This window comes from Mesitornis unicolor, unplaced genomic scaffold (genome assembly GCF_000695765.1).
Source record: "Mesitornis unicolor isolate BGI_N332 unplaced genomic scaffold, ASM69576v1 scaffold37121, whole genome shotgun sequence".
NCBI classification, from domain to species: Eukaryota; Metazoa; Chordata; class Aves; order Mesitornithiformes; family Mesitornithidae; genus Mesitornis; species Mesitornis unicolor.
The window spans coordinates 21,304-41,867 of NW_010163795.1; the positions used below are offsets into that span (position 1 = coordinate 21,304).

The 20,564-nt window shown below is 35.4% G+C and overlaps 1 protein-coding gene across 1 annotated transcript in view; it reads right to left on the reverse strand.

Annotated features, from left to right (window-relative positions):
* DNER (delta/notch-like EGF repeat containing) overlaps positions 1 to 18,582 on the reverse strand; it is a gene marked incomplete at both ends in the record, with an annotated part of 39,242 nt that extends 20,660 nt beyond the window's left edge. The window contains 3 exons of the mRNA XM_010194093.1: positions 1,709 to 1,933; positions 13,029 to 13,142; positions 18,429 to 18,582. Of these exons, the coding sequence (XP_010192395.1) occupies positions 1,709 to 1,933; positions 13,029 to 13,142; positions 18,429 to 18,582 (493 nt within the window). The remainder of the gene's footprint in view (positions 1 to 1,708; positions 1,934 to 13,028; positions 13,143 to 18,428) is intronic.
* Between the last annotated feature and the right edge of the window lie 1,982 nt (positions 18,583 to 20,564).

Consider the following 20,564-nt stretch of genomic DNA (forward strand, 5'->3'; position numbering starts at 1 on the left):
CTATGTTGTGGTCTCCCTCTCAGGATAGCATACATCAGTGAGGACCTTGCTGTCCTTCCCACATTTATGGATTTAATGAGTGATGGCTTATTTCCAAAAATCAATCCATTATTCCTATGACGTGATGAATGCTTTCATCCTTAGGCAGTTTCAAACATCTTATCATCTGGAAGTTCCTTGAAGATCACATGCATCAGTTGCAGAAAGACACTTAGTATATTGAGTGCACACTTCAAAGACGAAGACATTAGCTGTCCTCACAGATCTCTCTTCAGATGAGATACCAGTTTTATTGGGCCACAGAATCTCAGATAAAATCTCACTCTTCAAGGAAAATAGGAGAGTTCTCTATGTTTCACCTTGCTCTAAAGCCATAAGAAGCAGGAGAAGCAAGCAGTGACATCTTTCTTCCTCAAAATGCCAGTAAAACATGAAAGTCAAATTAAACAGTTATTTTACTTTCTGATTATCCTAAGCCTTGCTATCCTAATCTGAAGTGTTCTAGAAACAGACTGTGGGCTTCTTTCTTGGGAGGAAAAGGAGAAACTTCTTTTAGGAAGAAAAAAAACCTGACTTACTTCAATGCAGTCTAAAACGAAAACATCTGGATGTTGCATGTACTAGTGTTCGTACTCGCCACCTATAGGAGTACTTGCCTACTTCAGGCAAAACCTTTGCGATTGGTAAGATACCTCTACATCCTGCTAACTAGGAAGGGAGGGAAAAGAGCTGGAGAACTGCAACTGGTTTCTGACAAGGCAAAACGAGGCAAAATAGCAGAGAGAAGGTACATCTCTGAGAGGAACTCTGGAGAACAGTATGCATGCCACAGCATTATGTATATGCAGACCTACTAACTATTCAATATCACTCCTTAGCTTACCCTCATACACTTTATTTTTCCCTTAACTTCTGCAGTTTTCAAGTTTATAGCTTCATAGGAACAGGCTTTTTTTAAAATTTCCAAAATTATTGAAATGAAAACAACGGTTTTCAGTCTTAAGTGCTTAAGCAGTAGTAGATGTGCAGCACATGATATTTCTTCTAATTGCTACTTCACCTATTAATTATCATTGCTAAAACATATAAAGAGTGCTATAAGCATCCCAATATTCTGTTTTACTGCAAAAAATCTAGAGCTAAGCAAAATGCAACCCAGACACCATACGCTGTTAGGCTACATTATCAAACAGTTACCAGCTAAGTCTACCAGCTATACTCACCTACGTAGTATCACTGGGACTTCTGAAATAATTTATGTAAACATGGATGGCAGAACTAAACCCTTTGGGTTAAGCTTTTTTTTTTTTTCCTTTCTCTACCTTTGTTCAGCTACCTTGTATGTTTCCACTCCTTCCTAAATGATGAGTGTCACATTTTCCATTCTCTCTACCAAAATTTGTAATTTCAATGACACTGATACGTCACCTTTAAAAGACTCACCTTTAAAAGACTTATCATGCAGACTACAGTTGTATAATACAGCTGTAGATATCGACCATATGGATCTTGGTGGCTAATTTCAGTGCTCACTCTGCAATTTTTGATTTTCCAAATGTAATGTGCAGATTCATATCATTATTGTCAACATATAGAACATCTGTTCAATGCGTTTTATATACAGAAAAAGTAATTAATTTTAACCTATGTATTGGAATCAACATATAAAAATATTAGAATATTTACAAAACATGTAACTAGTACAAACCAGGGATACAGAGGCATTTGTAGCTGGTTCCAACACTGCGACAAATGCCATGTGCACAAGGATTCAGAGCGCAGAAGTCAATCAGCTGAGCACATGTAGGTCCTGTAAATCCAGGACTACAACTGCAGGAGAAGGCAAGTCTATCTGCATAGCAGGTTCCATTGTTTCGGCAGGGAGACGACACACAAGGGTCTATTTTGTCTTCACAAGAGGGTCCCAAAAACCCTAAAATAAATAAATTATTTTGATAAATAATTTTGATATGGATACAATTTAAATTATTTTTTTAAATTTGATTTATTTTTAATTTAAAAAGCAAGTTAAAAGTAAGCCATTGATATATCTATACTCCTATTTTTTATTCTATGAAAATTACAAAAATACAGACTTCCTGTATACAATAAACTAATTTTACCCATTAACATGGTACAATATAAGATGTTTCAGGTAGAATCGCGCTATCATATGATTAAGGCAGTGAAGTGCAAAAATTTTCATTGAATATGACTGTGCTTATCTACTTTAAGAAGTGTATCTGGCCAGAAAAGTAAAAGATATTTTATAAAGATCAGGAACAGACTAGTCTGTTAAATAAGAAAAGCTAAAACTGATCTTTTTGTCATCTCTGTTAATGTGTTCATCAAGAATAACAACCTCTAAAGCAGCACATGAGTTTGCTTGGCTTCAATAATCTAAAAGATTACCTCTTACGCGAACATATTACTTATTAGCAGGAGAGACAATGATTTATAGAAGCAACACCATGTAAAAAATCAGACGTAAAGAAAAGGACATGCTTTCAAGGGAGTTGTTTTAATCAGATGTAGAAAATAGTAACATTTGAACATGCTAATGTTAGTATACTAACTATACTTTTTATCACATACATCATATACATAGCAATATGAAGCATGTTTATTGTATCCAAAAGCAAGTCAGAAAAGACTATTCAAATTCTAGCATGCCTCCAAATAAAAGACCAAATTGTTCTTTCCATTCAACTATAATATTTTTTGATGAGTATTTGGTTCATTCATACAGACCACCACTTTTCAGGCTCAAAACTCCCTGGAATATCTTACATTGTAGAACAGCTTTTAAAATTACAATACACTACTCACTGGGAATGAAAAATTAGGAGGAAATCAGGCCAGCCTCAAGACTCAGCAAGCCAGCTTTACCAATCTACTCTAAAAGAAAGTGTAAACCACTGCAGTTGTGCCAGTCTAAAAAACAAAGAACAGACTGCATTGCCACTGCTACCCAGGAGATTGTAGCAACATTTCAGACACTAAAGAAAATAAGGAAATGAATGGAAAAATCACTCCGGGATTTGAAAAACATTTAATTAGAACAAGAGAAACACCCTCACACGCCCCCCCCCTCAAAAAAAAAAAAAAGCAAACCACAAAAAGTGCCTGATGGTGAGGGAAAGGATCAATATGGAGGAGGTATCTCTGTTATATAGTGACATATAGCAGCCTGCCAACAACGCAGAACATGAAAACAAATAATGACAGGTGACACTTTGGATTAACACTCACTCAATAGTGAAATCTTATTCTTGATGAAATTAAGCAGATTTTTTGCCTTACTTCTAAAGTTTTTGTATCTATAAAGTCTGGCTGCTGGATTAAAAGCAGTTGACGTATTAGAACCAAACCTCTATACTGCATAAAGCTTAAGATGAATAGCAAAACTGAGACCAAATACCACATTCAATACATACTTCACAGCATCTCATTATCTTTTACTGACTCAGAAAATATTTTTGTTATAAAAAATGTCATTCCACATTTCAAGCAAGGTACAATTCATCAAGAAATAGTTTCAGTTAATTTTGACAGATGTGTTACTTTCAGGGCATTTGTATTTTCTTTCTAATTATCCACATTTAGGTGAGTTAAACTGTAACTTTTAATTGTAGTTCTAGCACTGTTATCATAGAGAGCAAGTCAGGAGTTGGGATTTCTGAAAATAAGTGCATGAGAAATAGATTAATTTACATTTACACCAAACATTTCATATAAGGTTCAAATTCTACAGTTTGTTCTTGATGTATTAGTTTTGTTGAAAACCTGGACCAGAAAGATCAAATGAACTGAGCATAGTCTGTCAACTTGACTGAACTCCAAGACTTGTAGAGTGAGTGAGGACTGAGATAATCAGCCCAAAGATGTTAAAGGTTTCAGCACACACACACACGCGCACACACAAACAAAACACCAAACTGGCAATTAATTTTAAATATCCTGAGTGCTTCCTTTCCATGTTTAATGGATCCACAAAAGCTCAGTGAACTGCATCAGAAAGAGGGGAATATGGATTTTAAACAAAGGTGAGTAACCCACAAAGACTGTACTACAGGGATCTACTCAGAGAATTAACAAAACTTGGATTATTCTAACTAGGAAAAAGACAGAATGGCCACAACTGCCCTGTGAGTTCCAGAAAAAACTGGGATATTCTTGGGCATTGCTGGCAGCAGTAATTTACTAGCATCCTCACTACATTTCTCACGTATGTTCATAAATCTTACACCAGACCTATGAAATGAAAAACAAAGGAAAAAATAAATCAATTTTTAAAAAAAGTAGTAAGTAAAAAAGAAAAAAAACCTACAGATTAAACTTTTAAAAGTTTAGTCATAAATAATTCACAGCAAGAGATCAGGAAAGAAAGGCAAGTCTGGCAGGACACAGGCAAAAAACAGGCAAGAGCCTCCTGCCCTCTCCAGTTTGCTGTCCTATTGCTCTGATTGCTTCATGGGATTTATCAGGACCACCTGCACACCAATGTTGAGGAGGAAGAGCTGAAAAACAGATATTGTGGAATCCTGTATTAGAGGTCCCTCCTGCAGATGATAACTGCATAACCATCAGAAACTGAAAAGAACAGAAACACTAAAAACAATAATCTTAATTCCAGCAATGGTTTGCCGACAAATTAAAAAAAGCCTGCACCATTATAATAAAATCCCAGAGAGAGTTAAAAGAATCTGCAAGGACTTTTAACTATTGCCAGGAGGAGACCAGCCAATGAGTCTGGTGAAATCTCCACACTAACTCTGAAACTGGACTATAAAGGATCAAGGAGATCTGAGGTCACACAATGACACTAATGCTGCTTCACTACAACCTTCGCAATAATCTTCCCTACAAAGAAAAGCTTTTGGCAAATGGCTAATGTTTCAAGTGACAAAGCACTTCAGGAATATACGCAAGTTTAAAATACACTAAAACACGTTGCCTTTGTCCTATCTTTGACTGCACTGTAAAATGTGTTTAGTTGATTCTGGAAGTTTAAATCTTATGTATGAGGTAAATATCAAAAAATACTCAAAACAACAGTAGTTACACATCCGAATTGAAGATCTATAATTTTGGTATTTCTGAATATACATTTAAGTCCATATCAATAAAATGGTTGAAAACAAAAAATGCAAATAATAACTTTAAAAATCAAATTCAGAGGTGTACTAATTGAAAAGAGAATAAAATGCTGGACAGAAAAAAAATCAGGATTATTTATCTGTGGATACATAACTCCTAAACTGTTCTTCAGCCAGCTAACATGAACCCAACCCTGCATCTAAGGTCATTGTTAGTGTAACAGGGACATGACTGAAATGTAAAGACTACTGGTGATTTGAACGATCTGAATGTAAAATTTACCAAAGGAATAACATAGCACAAAAGGCAATATTAGAAAAGTTTATACTGCTAAAAACCACAAAACAACATTTGTGCTTACAGGGATCAGACCATTTGGCTAGTTGTCAAGAGGAATAGAAGTATTAAAGCAGGTTATATTCTTTATATATAGCTACAGATCCCCCAGGGCAGTGATAGAAAATCTTTTCAGAGATAGAAAAGGTTTACAGTGGGATTTTAATGACTTAGCTACTGAAAACAAAAGAGCCATGTACACATCAAGGAAGTGAAACATTATCTGAAGATAGTCACAGAATCACAGAATGTTAGGAGTTGGAAGGGACCTCGAAAGCTCATCCAGTCCAACCCCTGCCAGAGCAGGATCACCTAGACCAGGTCACACAGGAATGTATCAAGGTGAGTTTTGAATGTCTCCAGAGAAGGAGACTCCACAACCTCTCTGGGCAGCTCTGTCACCCTCACAGTGAAAAGGTTCTTCATTATGTTCAGATTGAACCTCCTATGCTCCAGCTTGCTCCCATAGTCCCTTGTCCTGTCACTGGACATCAAAGAGAAGAGCCTGGCTCCTTCCTCCTGACACTCACCCTTTACAAATTTATAAATATTACTGAGGTCAGCCCTCAGTCTCCTCTTCTCCAAGCTAAAGAGCCCCAGCTCCCTCAGCCGCTCCTCATAAGGGAGATGCTCCACTCCCTCCATCACCTTTGTGGCTTTGTGCTGGACTCTTTCAAGCAATTCCCTGTCCTTCTTGAACTGAGAGGCCCAGAACTGGACACAATATCGCAGATGTGGTCTCACCAGGGCAGAGTAGAGGGGAAGGAGAACCTCTCTCAACCTACTAACTAATAGTGTACAACTGTGCATTATACAGTCTATGGAACAACCAACTTGCCTGAATCTTATGACTGACCTAATTCTAAGAATTACACAAATGTGAAAAATTAAGTCTGTGAATCACCAGGACTCGGCATTACAGAAGCTTTAGATTTGAAATACAGGGATAAATATTAAAAGAAATACAGATAATTTATTATTCTCCCTATAGAAAATTGTTTTGAGAGAAAATACAAAATGTCCGATGAAATTTCACCAGAATTCTGTAAAGGGTGGAAAAAGATACTCATCATAAAGAAACAAGAAATCATTAAAATGTAGCTGTAAGACTTTGACTGAAATTCACTCCAGCTAAGTATTTATGGATACAGATGAACAGAGGCTAAACTCATTAAAGCATTAAGAAGTCCATTAAAAATAAGAGCAATTTGGAAAGATGCCAAGTAAAAACATCAGATTAGCAGAAAATACTACAAAGTAAGCAGCCATAAATAAATTTAATTAACAACAAAATGTTCTTCAGGTAAATTAAACTCTCTTATGGTAATATGAAGAATTCTGCATTCTTTAATCACCACTAACCTTGGGAAATTTTCTATATACAACAGCTGTGTGACCTAGTTTCCAGGAATTAAGAAAATAAATAGGTTTATACTACATAAATCTAAAGAAGTTAGAATCACATCTGCAAGATATAATATAGAAAAAGGCTTTTACATAAAAAACGAAGCCCAGAAAAAGTGAAGACCTTGGAACTTAGAGTACTCTTCATCTGGGCAAATGAATTCTGTTGTCCAAGTCAATTAAAATACATGGTGACAATGTGCATTTTGTAGCTGCTATTGCAAATCAACACATATGAATCACAACTTAGCATCTTCTGTAGCTGATAAACTCTTATTGTTAAAAACACAGAAACCACAAGAAGAGTGATCATAAATCTGCTGCTTTCCAGAATTTCCGAGTATTTCAGGGCACTTTTGCTCAGCATTTTCCCTAGCTATATTTACCCGTCAAATCCAACTGTCAACAGTAAAATCAAATCAGTCCTGAAATGTGAATTTCAGGTAATGTAGATGTTAAACTCCTAATCATAACATTTTTTTCTCTCTATCTGGTTCTACAGGATGGCTACGAAATCAATTATTGCTGATTAGTATTTTTCAAAAATATATTAAAATGAATGAAAATATTTCTGCCACTTCTGTCAGAGCAGGTGACCTCCACATAGAGAAAGTAGCAAAATCCCAAGAATCCAAGCCAGTGTCATGTGGTTGGCCAGCTGAATGCTTCTTATTTTTATCAAAGATTAATGTTTTCGTGTAACACTGAATGCAGTTCATACACATCATCAGGAAATGAAAATTACTTGTAACAGTACTTTAGAAAAATCTTGCAACAGAAGTTTATTTGTTATAATACATGATCTGCATTTTGTTCATTATTGTCTGGCTTTGTTCAAAACCATATTCCACTACTAATTTATTTTTATATTATCTTATGAAGAAAATTAATCAAAGCTCTCCAAATGTTCAAGATATGTAAAATATATTTATGCACATAAGTACTTTCATTCTATCAACTGGACAGAATTTGCGTGTGTAAGGAACAGATTAGGGAGACTTGCATTTCTTCACCATATGATCAGACAATTTCCATACACTTTTTTTAAACTTTTAACAAAGATGTCAATGACTATAATAACTGCATGAGTAAGGATAACTAGAGTCTCCATTGCTGAAACATTTATTGTAATGACATTTGCTTATTCCAGACAGCTTTTTTGTGTATCTAATTATTATCTGTATATTGAATTCCACTTCAGTGTGCTTTGCTAATTTACATGATTTCTCAGTGACTTAAAGAAAATGAAGAAATTAATTTATAAATTGATAAGCAGTACCCCAAACAACTCAAATTAAATGAATTAATATCAACATCAATACCCTAGTATGTTATGCATCACAATAAGTGCAAAAAAATCAGAGGAGATATTTAAGGGTGCTATTTATGAAATAAATATTTCATAAATAAAATAATTTCAAACATTCATGTTCAGTTTGACATGTTTACTATGTGTAGGTTTTTAGAATGTCTAGAAATTTCTTTGCATGACCATTTAAAGGTAGCAGTTGCTAAATGTATGTTTATCAAAATGAAAAACTTTAAAAAAGATGATCAAATATCCCTGTCCCATAGGTTTGGTACAACATGCCATACATCCTTTTCACAATAAGAGTCAAAATTTTGAACAAATTCTTCAGTGCTTAGTATTGCTTAAACTTCTTCACTGTAAATTTGAGTATAAAATCCAGTTCCCTCTTTAGTACACGTGACAACTTCAGATAGCAGTTTATTTTGGACACTAAAATCTACAATGCATCACACAGAAAATTTTCCTTACTCGAAGGACATAGAGCTGTTGGACTGGATCCAGGGGAGGGCCATGAAGATGATCAGAGGGCTGGAGCACCTCCCCTACAAGGACTGGATGAGAGAGTTGGGGCTGTTCAGCCTGGAGGACAGCAGGCTCCAGGGGGACCTTATTGCGGTGTGAAGGGGTTCTATAGGAAAGCTGGGAGGGAATTTTACAAGGGCAGATAGCAATAGAACAAGTGGGAATGGTTTTAAATTGAAAAAGGGTAGATTTAGACTAGATATTAGAAGAAATTCTTTACTGTGAGGGTGGTGAGACACTGGCACAGGTTGCCCAGGGAAGTTGTGGTGCCCCTCCCCATAAGTGTTTGAGGCCAGGTTGGACAGGGCTTTAAGCAACCTGTTCTAGTGGGAGGTGTCCTTGCCCATGGCAGGGGCATTGGACTAGATGATCTTCAAGGTCCCTTCCAACCCAAACCATTCTGTGAATGTATGATTCTATAAAGGACTCTTAAGACATCAAATTGTCTAAAGAACAATCATGAAATGTTCATATCTGATTTAGGCTGCTTTTTCAATGCCTCAGATCTCATCCTCTGTAAGTTCATGTATCTTTCATGAATCTCAGATCTTGGTTGCAAAAGAAATGCACAATCACAATCTCAAGATCATTCCTCATTGTTTCCATCTCGTTCCTTTTTCTGCCATCTTTTTATTTTCCCTTTGATACTTTCCATCTTCTCTTGCCATTTTCTGCCTAGCCACAGTATATCTCCAGTCTTTTAGCTTTTACACGTATACAAGCTGCCTGGCTACCTTTCCCCCACTGTGCTGAATTAGCAGTACAGAAAGAAAGGTCTCTTTTTAACAAAAAATTACTATTAAGTACAGCAGGAGAATAGCAGCAGAGCAAGACACCTCACTTAAAATGGAAACCTATCATGGGATTTCAGTAGGTTGATATTTTTAATGGAAAATTAGAGAACATGCTAAAAATAGTCAATCTGCAAGTTACTGCATCTGCAATTTTTAATTAAGTATCCTTTGTTGTATTTATAAAAGTAACCAAATCTCTTCAAAACTGAAACAAAAGCTTTTAAAAATATGCCTCTATAAGAGGATAATACCTCAAAAAAAGAAAGAAGAATCATGGGAAAGGCAGTTATTAGTAAATTTAGACAATATATTTTGTTAAATCAACATTTTCTTTCCCTCCACAAAATATCTGAATTCCTGTGTTCATTTGCATTAGTAGAACTTTCAGAACAAGTTGGAAAAGCAACACCTTATCAACTAAGATGGCCATTAGGCTACTCCAGAGCACTAGCACTGGTCCTAGGTGACAGCCTGTGTCACTTCTGCACCAACATTCTCCCCTCTTTATGGTGAGGACATGAGTAGGAAGCACAGCTACATAACTTCACGGAAAGCATTCACTCTTTGAAACAACAGAAATTATTAGGGAGTCAGGGAGAACCTTTGGGCTGCAGTTATCACAGCCTCACTCAAAAGCAACCATGCACACAAGATATCATTTGTCCCTGCAAACGTACGAATTATTTTCTCATGTCCAAGGGACTGAGAATCAGACATGGTACATACAAGACTATTCTTTCTAAGGGAAAGAACCCTTGATAGCCCAGAAAGTGATTCCTGAAACTTTCTATCCTCTCCAAAGGTTTTTTCTACATTGGAAATAATACAGATTGTATAAAGAGTGATTTTAACAAGAGCTGTAAATGCAGGTCAGTAACATTTTTTTCTTGTGTTGTCCCAGTGCTTTTTGAAAACATTTATACCATGTGAGCATGTTAGACATATAAATAGCAATCAGAGTAACAGTTCTTCCCCCAACTCTATTCTCGCTCTATAACTCAGCTGTTCTTGAACATGGAAATGATACTGGAAGCCTAGAACTGGTAACACTGCACAGAAAGTTTCAGAAAGGTGACCCAAAAAACATGTTTGCCTATCAACAAAGTCTATGAGTAAAGAGGTACTTCTTGAACATGCTAAGTAATTGTAAATTATTTTTTTTTTCCTCTGGAAGGGTCAAAAAGCATATAGTATCTTTAAAGAAAATCCAGAGAAAACCTCAAGACTCCAAGCAGAAAAGGAACACAGGTTTGTAACACATAGTAAGAACTGAAGTGACAACAAACAAAAATATTCCAATGCTAAGAAAATGGTAGCAATGTGCCCAGAAGGCAAAAAAAGCAAAGCATTCAGCCTAAATACTACAATAGTACAATGATGGTGACAAAATATGCCTCCTTAAAGCAGAGAACACAACAGACACCATTGGAAACTTCTCAAACCCAAATATGGATCAGTGGCAAAGAAAGGAGCAGAAGATCAATATTCAAGAAACAATGCAGGCAAGACTGTAGGACCAAGTGGCATAACACAGAGAGAGCCAAACACAAATAAAACTGAGAAAAGGGTAGCACAAGTAACTTGGTTCTCCTGCAGCAGGAAAGCTGTTATCAATAAGAATGCTACACATCAAGTAGTGGCACACCAGATAACCTCTCTATTACTCTCTCTGGGGAAAATAGCACTGGAGGGAGATGAAGGGAAGGTTTTCCTCTCCTGTGTCTCCAGATCTCCTACATGGCACAGGGGGATCCCACGGGGCCCGTGCTGCAGACAGCTGGTGCACTTGCAAGAGCAGCATTGCTTCCTGCGGCTGTACCAGAGCCTGCAGGCCAGGCGGAGCTGGCTGCCTGCCCCTCTCCTGCTCACAGGCTAATTGCTGCTGGCGTGAGCTCCCCGAGCAGGAGAGCATCCACAACCATGCACAGCAACCAAGGCATAAATGCCTTTTGGCACAGCATTGAAGAGCTATGCTGCAAGCACTGTATCCCAGTTGCAGCACCACAGCACAACCACAGCAGAGGATGGGTGATGTGGCCATCTAGGGACCTCAATTGACCCTGTCCCACAACCAGCACCTTAAATGGTGGTAAGAGAGAAGTTGCGAGATGGTTAGCATATTCATTAATAGGTCATCAGGAGCAAGAAATTAAGGTTGCACAGAAACAGATGCACAGAAAGAAATATGGCAGTTCTAAAACAACCAAAAATCTCCGTAGCTATTTTTCCAAGCATTTATTATTGAAAAGATCATTTCCTGCAAAGCATCCTTAAAGATCTTTGAACAGATTTCCTAAGAAAAATGCAAGTAAATTATTGACTAAGTCTAATGTCTAATAATTTCCTCACTGAATTTTACAATTAGTTATAAGGCAGTTTAAAAAATTCTTCCTAATGCAAGATCTGCACTGTTGTCTAAGTCTGTGTCTGTGTTACAACACAGCCGTTAAGTGGGTCACTCCTTACAGAATAACACTCTAGAAAAGCAAGAAAGCAGTCTAAAGAAATTACAAATACTTTTTATTATTAAGCAGGTACATACTACCACAGCAGCCATCAAAGACTTGTACCCTTAGAGCAATTTCGGCATCTGCCATTCCAGTCAGCAAATTATTATTAAAGCATACACCTCAGCATGGAGGTATCCTCATTTCACATAGTTACATTTACAGTGTTTACCAACGAGAATCACTGAAAAGCTTTCACGTAGAGAAAGGAATAAGTCCAAATAGAAAGGAGACTGAATTAAAACTTTGGGGGATTGAAATAATTCCCTTAGTTTTGAGTTACTGCTTTTACACACATTTTGGTCAACTGACCCCTCTGCAGAAATATGCAAACACTACAAGGGAGGTATCTTTTCTCACACATCTACTGGACAACAGAAATACCAGACCACACCCTAAGTCTCTTCAGATTCACCTTTCTCACAGTGCTGAAGCCTGATTTCTACTGTAGAGGGGCCAGAGAATGAGAGAACATTTCTGGCGCCACATATACACTGAAACACTAAGCTTCTACCATACTTTATATACTGTTGCTGACTATACAAAGATTTGTAATCTGCTTTGGTTTTTGAAGCTTTTTTTCTGCTTACAATTATGGTCTCAGGCACAATTTAAAAATATTTAAATATATATTTAAATACATATTAGGACTGGCTGAGAGAGTTGGGGTTGTTCCGCCTAGAGAAGAGAAGGCTCCAGGGAGACCTTATTGCAGGATTTAAACTGGAAGAGGGTAGATTTAAACTAGATATTAGGAAGAAAGTCTTTACTGTGAGGGTGGTGAGACACTGGCATAGGTTGCCCAGGGAAGCTGTGGATGCCCCCTCTCTGGAATTGTTCAAGGCCAGCTTGGATGGGGCTTTGATCAACCTGGTTTGGTGGGAGGTGTCCCTGCCGATGGCAGTAGGGTTGGACTGGATGATCTTTAAGGTCCCTTCAAACCTAAACCATTCTATGATTCCATGACATATAAATATAACTGAAGATTTAGACTAAGTACACTCCACAAAACACCAATTTGTGAGAGGTACTATATAGGTCTTTGATGTTTACCTTCTGGGCACTGACAACTGAATCCATTGATGCTGGATGAGCAGGTACCTCCATTTTGGCATGGCCGCTGGATGCAATGATCAATCTCTGACTGGCACAGCTCTCCAGTGTAACCTACAAAACAGCACACAACATTCAGAAAATATAGTGAATATGAGATTTTAGCACTAAATGTATTACTAGGTCATTCAAACAGTACATAAGTTAAAATTAACCAAAGTAAGAAATAGAATAGGACAGTCTTCTAATTTCTTACACAATGAGATTTCTCATTAGAATTTATACTTCACTGGAGAAACATAAATAAGTTGTGGAAATATAGAGATTATATCAATTGTATTTTACCAGCAGCAATATTCTGACAGCATTAGTATAATGGAGGTTGGTGCTGGGTCCTCATCAGCACCCATATAACCAAAAAAGTAGTCATATTTGAACGGTTTTCAAATGCATCTTAATCTCAAGTCACTAATCCTTAGCAAGGCTTAAAACAAGACTTGACATTAAGGATTATTTGTGCATATGCTGAATGACTGTAATTTGCTCCTATTTCTGGGCTTTAAAGAGTGTTTATTTTAAGTAGGAGCTGTGAAAAAACTGATCAGCACAGTTGCAAGCTTTTCCAAACAAGCTTCTATAAGTTCACATGCTACAGACTGTGTGTACTGTACTATTTGACCATAAGTTTGCTTTGTTCCATATGTCTGATGACTATAATCAATCCTCAAACAATGAACTTACAAAATACAATCTAAATTAAATACTCCAAACTTAAATTCCTTTAACAAATACCACACATTCCCCTTTCCAATTTTTATTTAGTGCCAAGAAACTATCTTGGACATATGACTAAAAAAGAAACTACACACTAAAAACAGGCATTTTATTTTTTAAAATAGAAAAGAATTTAAAAAAAAAATTAAAAAGGAATTGTTGATACACTGACATGAACTGGTATCTAAGACAAAGACCACAAGATGAGATAGAGGACATACCTACACTAGGATTTTGCTTATGCAGGGGAGAAAAAGGAAAAAGGAGAAAGGAAAAAAAAAGAGAAAAAAAGAGAAAAAAGAGAAAAAACATGTTTCGATTAAATAATTATTTTAATGCAATCAAAATTAACATTTATAAGTCTTTTGGGCAGGCTAATACTTTACCTGTTCAAATCTATTGATGTCACTATAAAATAGCTCCCAACATAGTTATATATGGAGTTGCTAGCACTACTATAGAAAAGGCACTGTAAGACTTTCCTCTGTGTACCTTACTGCTTTTATATGCTATAGGGAGTTAAATTATGATCCTATTCTCTGCAATGCAAAACCTGGAAAAAATAAACTCTGTTATATGTTACAAATTAATGCCCATAAATCAGCTAAACTGAAGAAAAATAATGAGTCTGAAACCCAGAACTGTGTTCTCATGTGGTACCTCCTTCGGACCAGACTGAAGCGCTTGGAGGGACATCAGCCTCATTCTGGATAACCAGTGATTTTCTGTAATTCTAATTGATCTCAACATAAAATCTATAAAAACAACAATGAAGTATTATAGAAGACTACATAAACTTATTTCTTTCATCCATAGGCTTCATATATTTTCAAGATTTTCAAGATCTCACATTCAGCTGATTATTTTTATGAATCATAACACAGTATTGCATATACTTAACGCATTTAAACATTTTTCCATCTTCGAACTGTTACTAAGTTCATGAAAGCTAAAAATTACCCTGGGATTTAATGTGTATCCAAAAGAATGTTGGCACAAAAAGGCAGAAACGCTTGTGTTGCCCTGAAGCTTCCAGTAATTGTCATTACAGCTTGTGGGAAAAATCAGAGATAATATTTTATGTCAGTTTTATGAAAATAAGTATGTCCCATCATATTATTATCAATAGGGCATGTTTTGTCCATCTGAAAGAGAATATGATTCAGGAATTTCATAGCAATTATGTCACATGCGCTACAAATCAAGAGTTGCTAAACAATCACCAGGGTTGCGGAGGGGAAGATCTTTTCCGGTGAGATACATTTTAAGAATCATTCCACCTATTCATTTTGTGCTGATACTTATCTTCATAACATTTCCTTCTATCAAGATTTGGGAAACATGGTCCTATTCACATACAAATGTTTCTGAAATGTGCATATACATTTAGGATAACTAAACTCTTATTTACCATTTTATTTAATATTTTTCCATATACAATGAATATTTTTTAGAAATTCATAATTATATGAAGCCATCTAGTTTTCCTGACTATTTTTTGATGAGTGGGGACAAACTTGGGATGAAAAAAATACGGGTAGAAACACAAGCCACTGAAGTTAACAATGATTAAGCCATCTGAATAACATCAGACATTTGCTATTAAAAAAAATAAGAAAAATTCTTTTTAAAAACTTAATAGCTAAACCTAAACATAATATGTGGAGACCATGAAGCACAACCTTGCAAGTTCTAGAACATAATAAATGAAGATAATTATATTTGGCTTTTTGAGGATTCACAGAGGGACTTAATCACACTGTTGTTCAGAAGGGAAGCCTTCACATATGGAAACTAACTAATTTCATTACATCTATTGTAAGCTTTGTTTTATAGCATGACAAGTAGGAGGGGGTTTTTAAAAGGAAATATTTAGAATTTTGACTTTTTTTTTCCTCCAATAGGAGCTAACAATTGTTCTAGAGACAAGGAGAATAAACAATTATGAAAATAACAAGGCACAAAATATATTTTAGGAAGATAGTTTTTAAATGGAAAGGATAAAATCCAATGTTAAAAGACAGTAAATACATCAATGGAATATATATTTCATTTCCTATATATGTAAGAGAAATACATTATCTTCAAGTAATTTTCATGATCTTAGTAATTGTTTCCTGACATCCCACGGTATCAATTTTTCTACAATTGTGTTCATACTTTACAAAGTACGCAGTTGAAATGCCTGTACCTAATAATGACTATGTTTTTAACTCCTAGGGAGCTTTTAAAAATACAAAGAGGCTAAATCAAAAAAACAAAACAAAACAAACAAAAAAACCCACCAAACATAAGCACTTGATGCAGATATCTGGGATCATAATAACAAAAAAAACCCTCTAGGATTTTATATAATGACACAAATAAAATAACATTTGGTTTATCAAGGCACTATAATTTGTAACTTCCAAAAAGAAGCAGGAACTATCACAGACTTGATCCAAGTGTAACAACAGCAGTGATATCTTCGGAGTCTTTTATATAACTAGGAAGTATATTTATGTTATACTCCTAAGCTTTACAATAAGCACATCAGAAGTATCATAAATATTTCCCCTAACACATTTTTTACACAACTAAAACCAAGAATTTTGAAGTATTTGAAAAATACTTTATATTAAAATTATATTCCAGTAAAAGTTCTGATGTCATGAAATTCAGGCATGTTTTTTTAGAAACATGCTTGTGTTTCTTCTGAGGTAAGGAATGTGAAAAAAGTAATTTAGCCTAATAATACTTGATGTAGAACAATTTCCAAGATAGCTACCTTAGTAAAAGCAAACAACACAAACATAGCAAACAACGCAAACATAGCAAACAAATACATTTTTTTTCTTTTCTAATTGGAAACTACTTGTCAAAATCCAAAGGAATTCTGCATCGATCATATTCAACACGACAGTAATGGTAGGGATTGTTCAAACATTTGAGTTTTGTTCCACTCTGATCTTTTTCTTCTCATATTTAAATCATTATTCAATTATATTTACATATCTTGTTAAAGTGAAAGCTGATCCTTTGGTGAAATTATGAAATAGAAAAGAGTACACCTGCATAATAACTTCACATCTTAATCTCAGAGAAGTATAAATCCGGGTCATTATATAAAAATACAAATATTCTTTCTTTCTTGCTGTACATTTGCTAAAGCAAATTTAAGCAAAAACAGAAAAAGTGAAAGTCCTAGAGGTAAAAAAAGTATAATTAAAAGGAAACATTTAGGCCTTTGAAGAGGACAATTATGTCTTACTTATTTGCCATTGCTAATTTTCTGAACTGCAAAGCTCACACAGCAGTGCAGAAGGGAATACATGGCAGCCACATTAAAGCATCACTTGCCTCCACCTGCTTCTGGCCCAGTCATTTTTCAGGCTGGTACTTACACATAATCTAGTGCAGCCAGAAGTTTCTCTAGTCTGTGCTGACATGCATTAGGGTAAAGAATAACAATATTCCCATCTTTAAGGGAATATCAGAACACCCAACTCCACGATCATGCTTTGGGGCAGAACAAAGGAAGTAATGCTACCTGTACCTTATACATACATTGAATGCACACAAACACCAACCTAGCATTAAAGCCAGTCAATAACCATTTAGACACAACCACTAGAAACCTGATCAAATCATTCATTTCTCCATTTCCTTTTTATATTTTGCACATCTTCAGACCTATTCTGGAAGCATCTTCCTTTATTCTTTTCTTGTTCAGCTAAGACCTCTTTCTCTCTAATATCAACTGACCAGTATTGCAGAAACTACAGTCTACAATAAAATGTTTGTAGGAAGCAAAATAAATTATCTGCTACTGATCCTAATCTTAGTCAACTTATTTTAAAGTCATTTTAGAAAATATATATTGAAGTAACTGTTCTATTATGATAATTGAGTTTGATTTTGAAATGTAAACTTTAGATAGTTTACATTTATAGTTTTCTATAATAGCCATTTGGCAATGTTTGTTTCATCAGCAAATATCTTTAATTTACTCTCCAGTATATGACCATCATATTTAGTTTAATTTTAATTTCAATTAAGAAGTCTATGTTCATTTTATCAGATTTTTAAAACAAATGATCTTAAAATAACTTCAGAGAACTCAGACACTTATTCATTTATCAAACACACAAGTTACTCAGCTTAATTTTTGAATTTTTAAAAAGTTTTCAAAATCTAAGTTAATTTTGAGGATCAATCCAACAACTGCATAGCACGGAGAGAATTTTCTTCCATTTGTTTTGTGCAACTGAAGAAATGAGGTTACCAGTAACAATGAAGACATGTTTATTGAAAGGTTAGTTATAATATATACTTAAAATTTATGTTGAAAAAAAAAAAAAGGTTAAGAAAAAGCTGACATAAACACAATTTTGGTCATCTCTTCTTTGTAGATGATGTTCTATAAGTTATGAATAATTTACTTATTAGGTTATGGTTCAGACATGTGCTTTCAATGGCATTGTGCACAGGTGAAGAATCTTCCACAGCCTTTTTAAAACTGCCCTTACATTGTTGTATTTTCCTTCTTTCCTAGTACCTGCAGTTGCACAGTTCACTCCTCTGCAAAAGACATGCACTGAATGTTAAAACAAAAATGCATTATTCAAAGAGTAATACAAAACCTACCAGCCAGGCAGCTGCAGGTGAAATTGCTCCCACCATGTTTCTCCGCTACATCGGTGCAGGTTGCGTTGTTCTGACAGGGCTGGCTCTGACAAGCATCAAATTCCTCACACAGGGAACCCTGATATTTGTCCTCGCAGTCACAGAAAAAAGTTGTCTAAAAACAAAGAGGTTATGTACTTCACAATGAATTTTCAAATATTATGTTTCCATTGAGTACTGAACGAAGAAGTTTTTGTTGTTCTTCCATTCACAACATTAGCTACCATAAATAACTGCATAAAGTTACTTTTTGAAATACTAAACCTGCATCAATTCTTCAGGTAAAATTTTTACTTAATGTCAGGTAATTTCAACTAGACAAGGAGACTTGGATCTGATCTATAATGTCTAAATCGCTATATATTTTTTCTTCTATTCCAGAAATTATATTTACATATTGGAATAATTGTCAGAATATGTGCATATTTACAGCAACAAAATCCTAACATAAAGAAGCATCCTTTATGTTGAAGGGCAGGGCTGGGGTCCCAGAGGCTCACTTCAGTGCTACGTCAGTAGTACACACCTCTTCAATGTTGTTGAAATAGGTCTTCTTCTGAATGTATCTGTTATTTTCTCCACACTTGGCTGCTTCATATAAAGATCAAGAACACTTGTAGTTAAAGATCTTAAATATCTATAGTATGCATGATGTGCTACATTTTTGTTAGCAATAAAATAATTATGAATAGATTTTTAAAAATCTTTATGTGGCTAAGATGCCAAGGAAGTCTCAAAGAATGGAACCAAGGAAAGCTCTCATTTGTAGTATCCATTTAGATTAAATATCTTGCTTTCTTTGTTCATTAAACACTAGATGGCAACATCACTCACTGCCAGATCATTAGGGCTGGAACACAGCTGTCAAAGGCACAAACATTGTAATGCAAAGTACAAAATGTGCATGGAACTAAAAACAAAGAGATGGGGTTAGTCTTTTATCTTCTATTTTTACTTGTGTTTGCTTCACACGAATAAACAGCTGTGACCTAAGTAGAAAAGAAAATAATCATCTTCATACAAATAAAAAAACTTTACTCAGTAAAACCCAGATTTCATTCTTCCTTACAAATATTGCACTGGTAGAATTTAAACAGGAGTTAATACTACATATCTCCAAAACTCAAATTATGGGTATGTTATTCATCTGAAGTGCCAGAAGTCCCTGCTAGGTGTATGGTCTATACATGTTCTGATATTTGCCCAAGCCTCTTCACAAAATAGCTCTGAGTATCTCACACATTAGCAATGACAGGTTTCCAAACTAGGCTGTGGGTTCAACACAAAGCAAAGACAGGGAAGCAAAACACAGTCAAGATTTATTATAATTGCATAGAACAGTAACCTATTTTGAAGATAATTCATATATCTACATAGGAAAATGGCTAACAGAATGAAACAGATAATCCCTTTTATTTAAAAACTAAACAATTAACGAAATACACGGTAAGTATTTCCACATTTCCATATAGCATTGGTGGAAAACACATCAGCACAGGGGTCACTTTGGTCTCTAAAGACAACAGTGATCAGTGGTTCAACATATCATATCACTGGAGTCGTGTAGTACCATTGTGCATATACAGGATCAGGAACCAGGTAAAGAGTGCACATAAACATGTTGCCTGCATCATCCTTTGCAGCTGTTCTAACTCCTACTGATACTAAATTATGTTATTGACTTAAAAGTGCTTGCTATTGTTCCTAGAATGGAGCGCTGAGTTTACACTTAATACAAAATAAAGGTTTTTGCCTGTCTCAATAACTCACCTATTCTAGATGAACTCAAGTGAGAATACCATATTATTAATAACAGTCATTTTTTCTTAAAATGGACATGAACAGAGCATAGAGAAAGATATATGCACCATACTTAAATTCTGCACCCTATTTGAAGAGATCAGTCTTGATCTCACTTAAAATGTGTTTCTGGTACTTCCATATGCACTGAAAATGAGAGCAAGCATATCTATGTCAATCTGATGCTAAAAACATCCCTAAGCAAGAGATCCAAGAAGTATAATATCCCATCAGATTTAACTCTGTCAGAGAACAGAAAGGTATCATTGCCTTGGTCTTTAATAAGGGCAGATGCTC